Genomic DNA, 12,358 nt, shown 5'->3' on the forward strand with positions numbered 1-12,358 from the left:
AAGACAAAGAGAGCATGGACACACCCTGCCATTCAATGAAATGCCACGGACAGTGTAATAGAAAACAGACTTTCAATGAACTTAGATAACTTAAACCATTTACCATTCTCTCTATATGCAGTTGTTGTTGCATGATACATGCATGATATATGAAGGCATACTGTTCACAAAAACATAAGAGAGGACAAGGAATGTTTTGTATTCATTTGAGTTGCATGTTATGCAACTTTAGTGTATAGACTACTACTATTAATCACACAAACGCTATTAAGGCTAAGGATGATGCTATTGATATGGACAATACTTTTTTAGACAGCTAATTCTACAGATAATTTTTATATTTGCTAAAGCAGCTACCATGAAAGGTCAGGTCACACAGGGACATGCAGGAAGGGCGTAGCGTAGAGAGAGATGAGGGAGAGGAGAGAGAGGAGGGAACAGGGAAGGGCAGAGAGAAGGATGGAATCAAGGGGAGTGTCACAGGCCAGGTGCTGTTCTATATAAGCTCCTTCCCTTTCCACCCCCTCTGCACCTGACAGATTCTCCTATTCTACACACAGGTAAGACCGACAGGAAACTGAATACATTCTTAGACTGAACCTTAAATGATAATACAGTAACTGTTATTCATTTTGTAAGTGCTTACTTACATAGTCCTCTTCATTCCTGTAAAGAACATAATGCCTTCCACATATAAGCTACTTGCCTAGTACTTATAATAGTTTCTACCCCCGGATCACCATCACCCTCAGACACCATGGCACAGCCCACATCTCTGGAAGCCTCCCTGGGAGCCATCATCATGACATTCCACAAGCACGCTGGTAGTGGAGATGCAAAGACCCTCAACAAAAAAGAGCTAACCAACCTCATCAAGGCAGAGCTGCCCAACATCGCTGGGGTGAGTCATGGCAACACCTCGGGCCAGTTTCCCGAACACAGATTAAGCCTATCGTCCTGGACTAAAAATCACTTTCAATGAAGAGTATCTATTAAGGTAGGGCTAATGTGATGCTCGCAGGCCTGAGAAATTCCAGTCCTTGTGGGCTTGATTGGTGTCACACTTTTCCCCTATACCTAGCAAACACACCTGATTTAAACAAATTGCATTTTTAACTGAAGATCATGATTAGCTGTTTATTGGAGTCAGGTGTGTTAGGGCAAAAGTGTGTGTGCCCAGTCCTGCGAGAGGATAGGTACTGTTTGGCGTAGCACAGAGAATATTCAACCAACCTTAATTTAGGCAATAGTATCTTTCTCGATTCAGGCCAAACATGTATCTTCAAAAATGTCAGTGTCCAGTTGCAGATGGTCTGTTTCAATTTAGAAAATGCTCCGTTATTAAAATAAATGTTTTGCTCCATGAAGTAATCCAACAATGTGTACGCCACCGTCTTTTTTATTTTTTAAATCTTCTCTCATTGATCGAGACAGATGAGTGTCATCGTAACACTTTGGGGTGGACCCACCTGTCTCAATCAATGAGAAAAGGTTTGAAAAAGACAAGATGGCGACGAACACGTTGTTAGATTACTTCATGGAGCAAAACTTTATAATTCCGGATTTTATAAATTCAAACAAACCAACTGGACTCTGACAGTTTGGTTGAAAATTCTCTGTGCTACGCCAAACAGTAGCTATCCAGCAACGGATAAATGGAATATCACATTGGCCCATTTCGATCTGCTAGCTACCACTGAGCATTCTTTTTAAATCTAGGACTAGGCTTAATCTGTGTCTGGGAAACTGGCCCCTCATGAGATAGTAAATGCTATTCTAATGCCACCTTTTATTGTTAAAGAGATACTTCAGGATTTTGGCAACTAAGCCCTTTATTTACTTTCCCAGTGTCCGATTAACTCATGGATACTATTTTTATGTCTCTGCATCCAGTACGAAGGAAGTTAGAGGTAGTTTCACTAGCCAATTCTAACTAGCATTACCGCAATGATTAGAAGTCTATGGTATCTACTAGCATGCTAGCAGTTCCTTTAAACTGTACGCAGAGACATAGAAATTGTGCCAATGAGTTGTGCCAACTCTGGGTTCTAGATAAAGGTCTTCAATGCCAAAATCCTGAAGTAACCCTTTAAGTGTGTTGCGATTTGAATAAAAACAATTTAATGATTTGTTTGAATTTTGACTGATTCTATATTGCATGGAGTCTCAGACATTCAGTGCGAATGACAATTAAATACAGAAATGTTAAGGTATTGTCTTTCTTTACTTGTGATCCTACTACATGAAAAATCTGTCAATGTGCCCTTGAGCAAGGCACTTAACCCTAATTGCTCCTGTAAGTTGCTCTGGATAAGAGTGTCTGCTAAATGACTAAAATGTAAATGATCCTATATTACATTTGCATGAGTAGAAGGGTGGGCCTGAAGTGGATGACCTGATGACGATGCTGGACCAGGATGCTGACGGCTCCGTGGACTTCAAGGAGTACATTACCCTGATTGGATCCCTTGCCTACGCATGCAACTGTGCCCTGTTGAGGAGTATGTGATTGGATGTTAAGACCTGCCTGCTTCCATCTGCTTTGTACATTACATTCTACATGAATAAATGGTAGTTTAATTTTAATTTGGTTTTTCGGGTGTTTACTTTGAGTGTTTTGTGTGAATAAGGGTTTTGTATGTGGAAGAATGTTTGACACATAGATGCACTGGTTATCTGGTAGATGACTGAAACTGTTTAAGCCATTTCAGATCACAACTTGCAGACTTGTTTACGTGTTGCTGTGCGTTTTGTTGCCAACCTTACTTTGCTACCTGACAACTTTACGGTTTTTACTTTTTAATTACCGTTTATTTTTGTTTTTTCCCCTCACTCAACTTTTTTTCATTCAACTTTTTCACTCCGGACGCTTTATCTGGACGTGGTTTGTCAAGACCTCCAACAGCCGAAGCTAAGTAGTAACATAAACATGATGCCTTCTAATTGTAGTCGCTGTACTCATAATATAGAGGACAACGATCGCCTTACGGCGAGGATAGCTGTGCTGCAAGCTCAGCTTCAGACGCAATCGTTAGGCAAGGGTAATTTAAGTGTTGGAAAGGATGAAACAGCGTCTGTGCCACCAGTAAGTACACATAGTAGTATAAATCCTCTCGCACAGTCCCCGCAGCCGGAAAACTTTCTTGTGGTTTCTGGAGGGAAATGCTGTAGGAATGCTCAACCGGTGTCGCTCATTCAGCAGACAAACTTTGGTTTTCCCCAATAAGCAGCGAGTCGGAGTCTGAGGCAGAGACTTCTCTTGTCTCTACTCCTCCCGTTACGGGGTCTGAGATGCCGAAGCTTCCCACCATTAGCTCTGACAAATTGAAAACTCTCGTCATTGGCGACTCCATTACCCACAGTGTAGAGTGTAGAGAGTATAGAGATACTGTTATCCACGAGGTCACCAAGCGCAACAGCTTCAGAGTATAAATCAGCAAGAAAGATGTGTCGGCATCGAGTAATTGTCTCTGGCCCCCTCCCAGTTAGGGGAAGTGATGAGCTCTACAGTAGTCTCACAACTCAATCGCTGGTTGAAATAAGTTTTCTGCCCCTCCCAACAGATATAATTTGTAGATAATTGGCCCTCTTTCTGGGACTCACCCACAAACAGGACCAAGCCTGACCTGCTGAGGAGTGACGGACTCCATCCTAGCTGGAGGGGTGCTCTCATCTTATCTACCAACATAGACAGGGCTCTAACTCCTCTAGCTCCACTATGAAATAGGGTACAGGCCAGGCATCAGGCTGTTAGCCAGCCTGCCAGCTTAGTGGAATCTGCCACTAGCACAGTCAGTGTAGTCAGCTCAGCTATCCCCATTGAGACAGTGTCTGTGCCTCGACCTAGGTTGGGCAAAACTAAACATGGCGGTGTTCGCCTTAGCAATCTCACTAGGATAAAGACCTCCTCCATTCCAGTCATTATTGAAAGAGATCGTGATACCTCACATCTCAAAATGAGGCTACTTAATGTTAGATCCCTTACCTCAAAGGCAATTATAGTCAATGAACTAATCAATGATCATAATCTTGATGTGATTAGCCTGACTGAAACATGGCTTAAGCCTGATGAATTTACTGTTAAATGAGGCCTTTTGTTTTCGTCTTTTGAGCTTCTAGTCATGAAATCTATGCAGCCTACTCAATCACTTTTTATAGCTACTGTTTACAGGCCTCCTGGGCCATATACTGCGTTCCTCATTGAGTTCCCTGAATTCCTATCGGACCTTGTAGTCATAGCAGATAATATTGTTTTTTTGGTGATTTGCATTCAAAGAACACCATACCTACTGTGAAGCATGGGTGTGGAAACATCATTTGGGGCTGTGTCTCTGCAAAGGGACCAGGACGACTGATCCGTGTAAAGGAAAGAATGAATGGGGCCATGTATCATGAGATTTTGAGTGAAAACCTCCTTCCATCAGCAAGGGCATTGAAGATGAAACATGGCTGGGTCTTTCAGCATGACAATGATCCCAAACACACCGCCCGGGCAACGAAGGAGTGGCTTCGTAAGAAGCATTTCAAGGTCCTGGAGTGGCCAAGCCAGTCTCCAGATCTCAACCCCATAGAAAATCTTTGGAGGGAGTTGAAAGTCCGTGTGGCCCAGCAACAGCCCCAAAACATCACTGCTCTAGAGGAGATCTGCATGGAGGAATGGGCCAAAATACCAGCAACAGTGTGTGAAAACCTTGTGAAGACTTACAGAAAACGTTTGACCTCTGTCATTGCCAACAGGGTATATAAGGGTATATAACAAAGTATTGAGATAAACTTTTGTTATTGACCAAATACTTATTTTCCACCATAATTTACAAATAAATTCATTAAAAATCCTACAATGTGATATTCTGGATATTTTTTTTCTCATTTTGTCTGTCGTAGTTGAAGTGTACCTATGATGAAAATTACAGGCCTCTATCATCTTTTTAAGTGGGAGAACTTGCACAATTGGTGGCTGACTAAATACTTTTTTGCCCCACTGTAGGTGACCAAGAAGTAGGGATGCACAGGTATGGATAGCCATAGCCTATTGACTAAAAAGTGTAGACGTTTTACAATCAGAGTTCTTTGTAGTATGTTAAACACCGTAGTTTAATTCTTAGCAAAGGTATGGAGAGCATATTGTATAGGTCTCATCTGTAACGCAATGAATGCTGGGGAGTATTTTTTAACTAATAATGCATTATTCTTTTGTTTTTGCTCAATCTGATTGGGTGGGCTTGGCGGGGCCTGGCTCCCCAGTGGGTGAGCCTGTGTCCACCCAGGCCCATGCCCCTGGCTGCTTATAAGGCAAAAGACCAAAACAGAGATCAATGTTTGGAAAGCTGATTGTTTCGCATGCGTTTATGAACATTGCAATCCCACCTGTGTGGCTAACAGGGATGTTGGCTACTACCAATGACATGTATACTGATATAATATAATTTTTGAACTGAAGAATAACATTCATTCCTATGGAGGACAGGTCATTCTAATGAGAACCAATATGGCTTCAGGGCCTCTCATTGACCAATACATAGCATCAGCAATCTAGTGTTTATATAGATCATTGGCTAGGCCTACTACTGTGCTCTTTTTATTCTGTTTGTGAAGCAGTAGCAATTTCCTACGTAAAATATCTGATTAATTTAATTGCAATAAATGATTTTAGAGACCACTCTTTTTAAACAGGGTTTATTGTGCATGGTGTGACTACTGCAGCCCTTCTCACCACCGCCCGATTATATTACATACCTGTATAGCAGAGACAGAGGCCCCTGAATCGGCAGATTTTCAGAGTCTTCCAAGGAAGGTTGGGAGACATCTGGGCGCTCGGGGAGTCTCATTAGTGCATCATCTGGCAGTATTTGGAACAGTGTGTGTATTTTCGTGGTCGTTTCCGTTTCATTTCATTACAAATTCAATGTCTCTCTTCCATTTGGATTCATTTTTCTATCGTGAACTGCTGTAGCCCTACAGTACGTGAGTGTGTCCAGTTTCAGTAATCTTATCGCTCAAAACCGATGCCATATTAGGGCTAGGCCTACTCCATCTAAATAGCAGTTATGAATTTCTATTTTGCAGTATTTGCCTTTATGGCACTTTGCATTTTTGTGATAGTAACGGTAGGGGTATCATGTATAATTCATCGAAGGAGGCAAGAGTCGGATTTGAAAACGCTCACTTCTATGATGGATGCTCTGGTTCGTATTAGTGAGTATACTGTGTCTGTGTCTGTCAGCGTGTTTTGTCTGTGTTAACATGTTTTGTTATAGCCTATGACATATTACATGCTGATGCTGATGCAGTAAAGCCAAGGCTACCAGAAACAGATTGCTAACATTTTTTTTTCAGGTGTCTGATTTGTCTGCATTTTTGCCCTGTTGGACCACTCTTATTATGCTTTATATCCTCACAACAACATTCAGCACTCAATGCAATACCTCATGTCATTCCATTCCAACATTTAACACAGCAACACATTGATATTTTTAATATGATAGCCCTATAGGCCTATCTATAGGCTATTTAAAAAAAAAAAAGCTATAACCTCATCCTGCACATCATCACCCCATTCATCTACATTGAATGTGGTCATTCATTTGTTATGTTAGCCTAAATAGTATTCAACCTAGACCTAAAAGGAAACAGGCATGTTTTAAATACACTGAGTGTACACCTTCCTAATAAGTTGCACCTCAGAAGAGCCTCTGTTCATCGGGGCATGGACTCTACAAGGTGTCGAAAGCGTTCCACAGGGATGTTGCCCAATGTTGACTCCAATGCTTCCCTCAGATGTCAAATTGTCTGGATGTCCTTTGGTTGGTGGACCATTCATGATACACATGGGGAAACTGTTGAGCGTGAAAAACCCAGCAACATTGCAGTTCTAGACACACTGAAACCGGTGCACCTGGCACCTACTATCATACCCCGAATGGAATGTTCCTTTAAGCCTAGTGCACATCAACTGCTGTCCCGGAAATGCATTAACTTCAATGGGAGGCAATCTGCACTGCTGCAACTCATCTGCCGGACTAGGTTGCAGTGTATGAAGTGTGTCGCATGCGTGGAATTTTTCCAACTTGCTTTGCCATGCTGTATCAGAAACAGAAGTAGATAAACCACAGAAGAAGGTGCTAACGTGTAGTGTGAAATGTTTTGTTGTGATGCGGTGCATGGTTTGCGACAGTTATGTACCGTATGGCAATGTAATGATGCAGCCTGTGATGTAGTGGTAAAAAAAATAGGTGGGTAATGTCACGCTGGTATAAAGGATTTGGAGACAGGCACAGGAATACACAATAGGGTTTTTTAATATACACAAAACAAACACGTATACAAAAACACTGGGCTGTACCCAAACAAAAGAGCGAGGGTAAACCTTGTTGAACGACACGGGCCAATAACCGTAAGACACAATTTATAAAGCGCGCAGTATAACCGCTGCACCACCGCGTAGGTACTCACACAACCAAAGGACATGGGAACAGTAACCGACAGAGGGCACATATATAGCATACTAATCAGGGGAAATGGGAACCAGGTGTGTGTAATCAGACAAGACAGTCCGGGGTTTATGACAATGAAACCTGTTCAGTGAAGCCTAGAAAACCGGTGACTAGACCTTCGGAACTGGAGAACAGAATGAGCAGCAGTAACGGGGATCCGTTACAGGTAAACTCTGATCGAGGTGAAAAAAGTAACGCACCCTATACTTTCAATGCATTTTTCCGCAAAAGGTGGGTTAACTGTAAAAACATGTAATTAAATAAAAAGTAGGTAGCCAAGCTAAAGCTACGTAGTGCTCGCAGGCCACTACACATAGACAACTACCCACAATCACAGGTGGGGAAAAAGGCCTGCCTAAGTATGATCCCCAATCAGAGCCAACGATAGACAGCTGCCATTGATTGGGAACCACACTCGGCCAGAAACAAATAAATAAAGAACATAAAATTCCCACCCAAATCACACCCTGACCAAACAAATAGAGACATAAGAAGGCTCTCTAAGGCCAGGGCGTGACATGCACTTAGAGTTTGGACTTCTGTTTTGAAGCAATAAAACGGACAATTGTTCATTTTTGATTAAAAGTAATGATGATGGGTTTACTGTTGTTTGTATGTGTGTGCTTAGCGTGACTTTCACCCTGATATTAGCTACTAGGTAGCTACTAGGTAGCTACTTCACGCGCACCTGCGCATAATCAGACTCACCTGGACTCCATCACTTCCCTGATTACCTTCCCTATACATGTCACTCCCTTTGGTTCCTTCCCTAGGCGTTATTGTTTCTGTTTCAGTTTCATGTCTGTGCGTTGTTTGTGTTTCTTGTTTTGTATTACGTTGCATTTATTTATTAAAACACTCCCTGAACTTGCTTCCTGACTCTCAGCGCACATCGTTACAGTACTGTAGATATGTGGTGGAGTAGGGGCTTGAGGGCACACAGTGTGTTGTGAAATCTGTGAATGTAATGTTTTTAAAATTTTATTAACTGCCTTAATTTGGCTGGACCCCAGGAAGAGTAGCTGCTGATTTGGCAGATCCAATTGGGATCCATAATACAAATACCCTTCATTACTCCACTGATCGCTGATGACATTTCAGTGATGTCATTTCAGCAGCTTTGACACAACCTGGTCTTTTCAACTAATCTGTGAGCTAATGAGTCAGTGTACAATTTATCGTGTATGCGTGTGCGTGTGCCTTGAAGGAAGCAATAAGCACATGGACATTCTTTGGAAAGACTGTATCGAAGGCCTGTCAATCAAAGCAACAGCTGGGCACCACAGAGGAGAGTGAAAACAAATAACAAGAATGTTGCTGTTGCAGCTAGCTCTGTCTCACATCAGAATTAGATGTTCATCCATGTTTCTCAAACGTCAAATTTCAAAGTGTTTAAGGTTAAGTTTAGGCATTAACTTGGAATGGTTTGGCGTAGGCTTAAAACAAAAATCTAAAAAACAACTTTATATCTCTGGATTTGAACTTGCAACCTTTGGAATCAGAGGCTTACACCCATCCACAATTCCCTTCCACAACACCCTAGCAAAACCAAAACCTACTTGAAGGTAAGTGCCTGGTTTCCACGTCATCTCCCGACGTCCTCCGACATGGAAGGACATCGAATACTGACTTGTATCATCGATGACCAGGCTGGCTGTTGGCCATACCACTATGTGAAGTGCTTATGCAAGGAGAATTAGGGCTCCTGAAGTGCAGACACAGATAGCAATAGAGACATAGGCACATTTCAAAGCCAAGGGGTAATTTATGTTTGATGTAACAGAGAGTTTGCAGTGGAATAGGTCTTTGAGATTGTAATCTATAGTCTATACTACATAGCCCAAAACAAGTGACAGATGGGCATCTGCACTATATCCAGGTGATGAGGATGATAGACATTCTCTGTATAAAGATTTCCCAATATGTTTAAATAATCATCTTATTTCTATATTGATAGATTGTGTATGCGTGTGCGTGTGCCTTGAAGGAAGCAATAAGCACATGGACATTCTTTGGAAAGACTGTATCGAAGGCCTGTCAATCAAAGCAACAGCTGGGCACCACAGAGGAGAGTGAAAACAAATAACAAGAATGTTGCTGTTGCAGCTAGCTCTGTCTCACATCAGAATTAGATGTTCATCCATGTTTCTCAAACGTCAAATTTCAAAGTGTTTAAGGTTAAGTTTAGGCATTAACTTGGAATGGTTTGGCGTAGGCTTAAAACAAAAATCTAAAAAACAACTTTATATCTCTGGATTTGAACTTGCAACCTTTGGAATCAGAGGCTTACACCCATCCACAATTCCCTTCCACAACACCCTAGCAAAACCAAAACCTACTTGAAGGTAAGTGCCTGGTTTCCACGTCATCTCCCGACGTCCTCCGACATGGAAGGACATCGAATACTGACTTGTATCATCGATGACCAGGCTGGCTGTTGGCCATACCACTATGTGAAGTGCTTATGCAAGGAGAATTAGGGCTCCTGAAGTGCAGACACAGATAGCAATAGAGACATAGGCACATTTCAAAGCCAAGGGGTAATTTATGTTTGATGTAACAGAGAGTTTGCAGTGGAATAGGTCTTTGAGATTGTAATCTATAGTCTATACTACATAGCCCAAAACAAGTGACAGATGGGCATCTGCACTATATCCAGGTGATGAGGATGATAGACATTCTCTGTATAAAGATTTCCCAATATGTTTAAATAATCATCTTATTTCTATATTGATAGTACCAGGCTTGGGGTCAATTCCATTTCAGCTCAGTCAATTCAGGAAGATTGTAAGGAGTAGGTCTGTTGGGGATGTAGTAGTAGTACTATTGTAGTAATTGAGTTATGAACTTTATTGTAGACCGACTATTGTTGACTATTATTTTAATGTCATTAAACAATTTAGATACTTATGTTTCACCTAAATGGCCTAAGAGCCACTTTGAGATTAGGGACATTTGGCTCATTGTCGACAAATAGTTTTTCTAATTATACTTTTTGATTAACAGTGAGTGTAAAGAAGGGGAAAAAATAACAAGTAAAGAAGGAAAACGATATTTGCCTTTTTGTCTTGTCATATTGGATGACATCCACTGATGCAAATGCACCACACAGTCTCAAGCCTTCTCTCCAAAGGCTAGACGTGTCTTCATAGTCTTCACAAAATCCGTTCTTCTTTAAAAGTTTAACGTTTGTCTAAGAATTACATACATATTTTTCTAAACAAAAACAACACAAGATATGACTGATAAATTCCAAACGAGTGCATTACAAACAAAATATCTCCTCTTGAGATGTTGCCTGTTGGCGAGGTTTTCGGGTTCTTGATGCATTCAGAAGTTGGGACAGGAACGCGGTTGCATGCACTCTCATTCATGAGCATGCTGTTCTAAAGACACATGCAAAGAATCAATTTCGTCCAGGTCTCGAACCTAAGAGGCGACCCAGCTAGCACATTTGGTTCCTTGAATTTTGTGGTTATGTTACAGTTCCTTGCAAAAGTATTCATGCCCCTTGGATTTCTTCACATTTTATTGTGTTACAAAGTGGGATGAAAATGGATTTAATTGTAATTTAATTCTAAATATTATTTAAAGATTGATAGAAATTAAATAACTAAAATATAGTCAATACATATAATAAAAGCCTTTGGCAGCGATTACAGCTGACCTGTGCGTCTTCTTGGGTAAGTCTCGAAGAGCTTTACACACCTGGATTGAAAAATATAATCCCATTATTATCTTCATCATTCTTCAACCTCTGTCAAGATGTTGTGGATCATCACTAGACAGCAATTTTCAAGTCTTGCCATAGATTTTCAAACAGATTTAGGTCAAAACTGTGACCTGGCCACTCAGGAACATTCACTGTGGTAAGCAACTCCAGTGTAGATTTGGCCTTGTAAAGTAGGTTATTGTCCTGCTGAAAGGTGAATTTCTCTCCCAGTGTCTGGTGTGAAGCAGACTGAAGCAGGTTTTCCTCTAGGATTTTGCCTACGCTTTGCTACATCCCGTTTCTTTTTATCCATGAAAACTCCCCAGTATTAGCCGATGTCAACCATACCCGTGATGCAGCCACCGCCATGCTTGAAAATAAGGAGGCATTTACTCAGTGACGTGTTGTGTTGGATTTGCCCCAAACATAATGCTTTGAATTTAGGCTCAAAAGTGTATTCCTTTGCAATGTTTTTTTTTGCATTTATTTTAGTGCCTTGTTGCATAGGCCTCTGCTCCCGAGTGGCGCAGTGGTCTAAAGCACTGCATTTCAGTACTAGAGGTGTCACTACAGATTCTGGTTCTATTCCAGGCTGTATCACAACCGGCCATGATTGGGAGTCCCCTAGGGTGGCGCACAATTGGCCCATTGTTGTCAAGGTTGGGATTTGGCCAGGGTAGGCTGTCATTGTAAATAAGAATTAGTTCTTAACTGACTTGCCTACTTAAATAAAAGTTAAATAAAATACAAGATGCATATATTGGAGTATTTTTATTCTGTATTTATTTTTATTGTTTTACTCTATCATTTAAGTCATTATTGTCGAGTCACTACAATGTTGTTGATCCCATCCTCAGTTTTATCCCATCATAGCCATTGAACTCTGTAAACTGTTTTAAAATCACCAATGGCTTCATGGTAACAGCCCTGAGCAGTTTCATTCCTGTCCTGCAGCTCAGTTTATAAGGATGACTGTATATTTTGTGTGTCTGGGTGGTTTAATACATAATCTACAGCATAATTGTTAACTAGACCATGCTTAAAGAGATATTTAACGTCTGATTTGATATTGTTACCCATCTACCAATCACTACCCTTCTTTATGATGTCAACCCCTATTATTTCACACAGTGTGAGTCCATGTAACTTGTTA

At 41.1% G+C, this 12,358-nt stretch overlaps 1 protein-coding gene across 1 annotated transcript; it reads left to right on the forward strand.

The window, feature by feature from the left end:
- The first annotated feature begins 750 nt into the window (after window positions 1-750).
- Window positions 751-2,521, forward strand: LOC139391587 (protein S100-A1-like). The gene is made up of 2 exons (XM_071138963.1): window positions 751-901; window positions 2,372-2,521. Exons 1-2 carry the CDS (start codon window positions 758-760, stop codon window positions 2,507-2,509), a joined length of 282 nt encoding a protein of 93 aa, XP_070995064.1. The 5' UTR covers window positions 751-757; the 3' UTR covers window positions 2,510-2,521.
- The last annotated feature ends 9,837 nt before the right edge of the window (window positions 2,522-12,358 follow it).

Source organism: Oncorhynchus clarkii, chromosome 32 (assembly GCF_045791955.1).
Source record: "Oncorhynchus clarkii lewisi isolate Uvic-CL-2024 chromosome 32, UVic_Ocla_1.0, whole genome shotgun sequence".
NCBI lineage: Eukaryota > Metazoa > Chordata > Actinopteri > Salmoniformes > Salmonidae > Oncorhynchus > Oncorhynchus clarkii.

What these genes read in the sequence shown, in the direction of transcription:
- LOC139391587 (XM_071138963.1), top strand. Translation starts at nt 758, where the DNA reads ATGGCACAGCCCACATCTCTGGAAGCCTCCCTGGGAGCCATCATCATG. An exon ending in AGCTGCCCAACATCGCTGGG is followed by an intron (nt 902 to 2,371) that starts GTGAGTCATGGC and finishes TTGCATGAGTAG; the next exon opens with AAGGGTGGGCCTGAAGTGGA.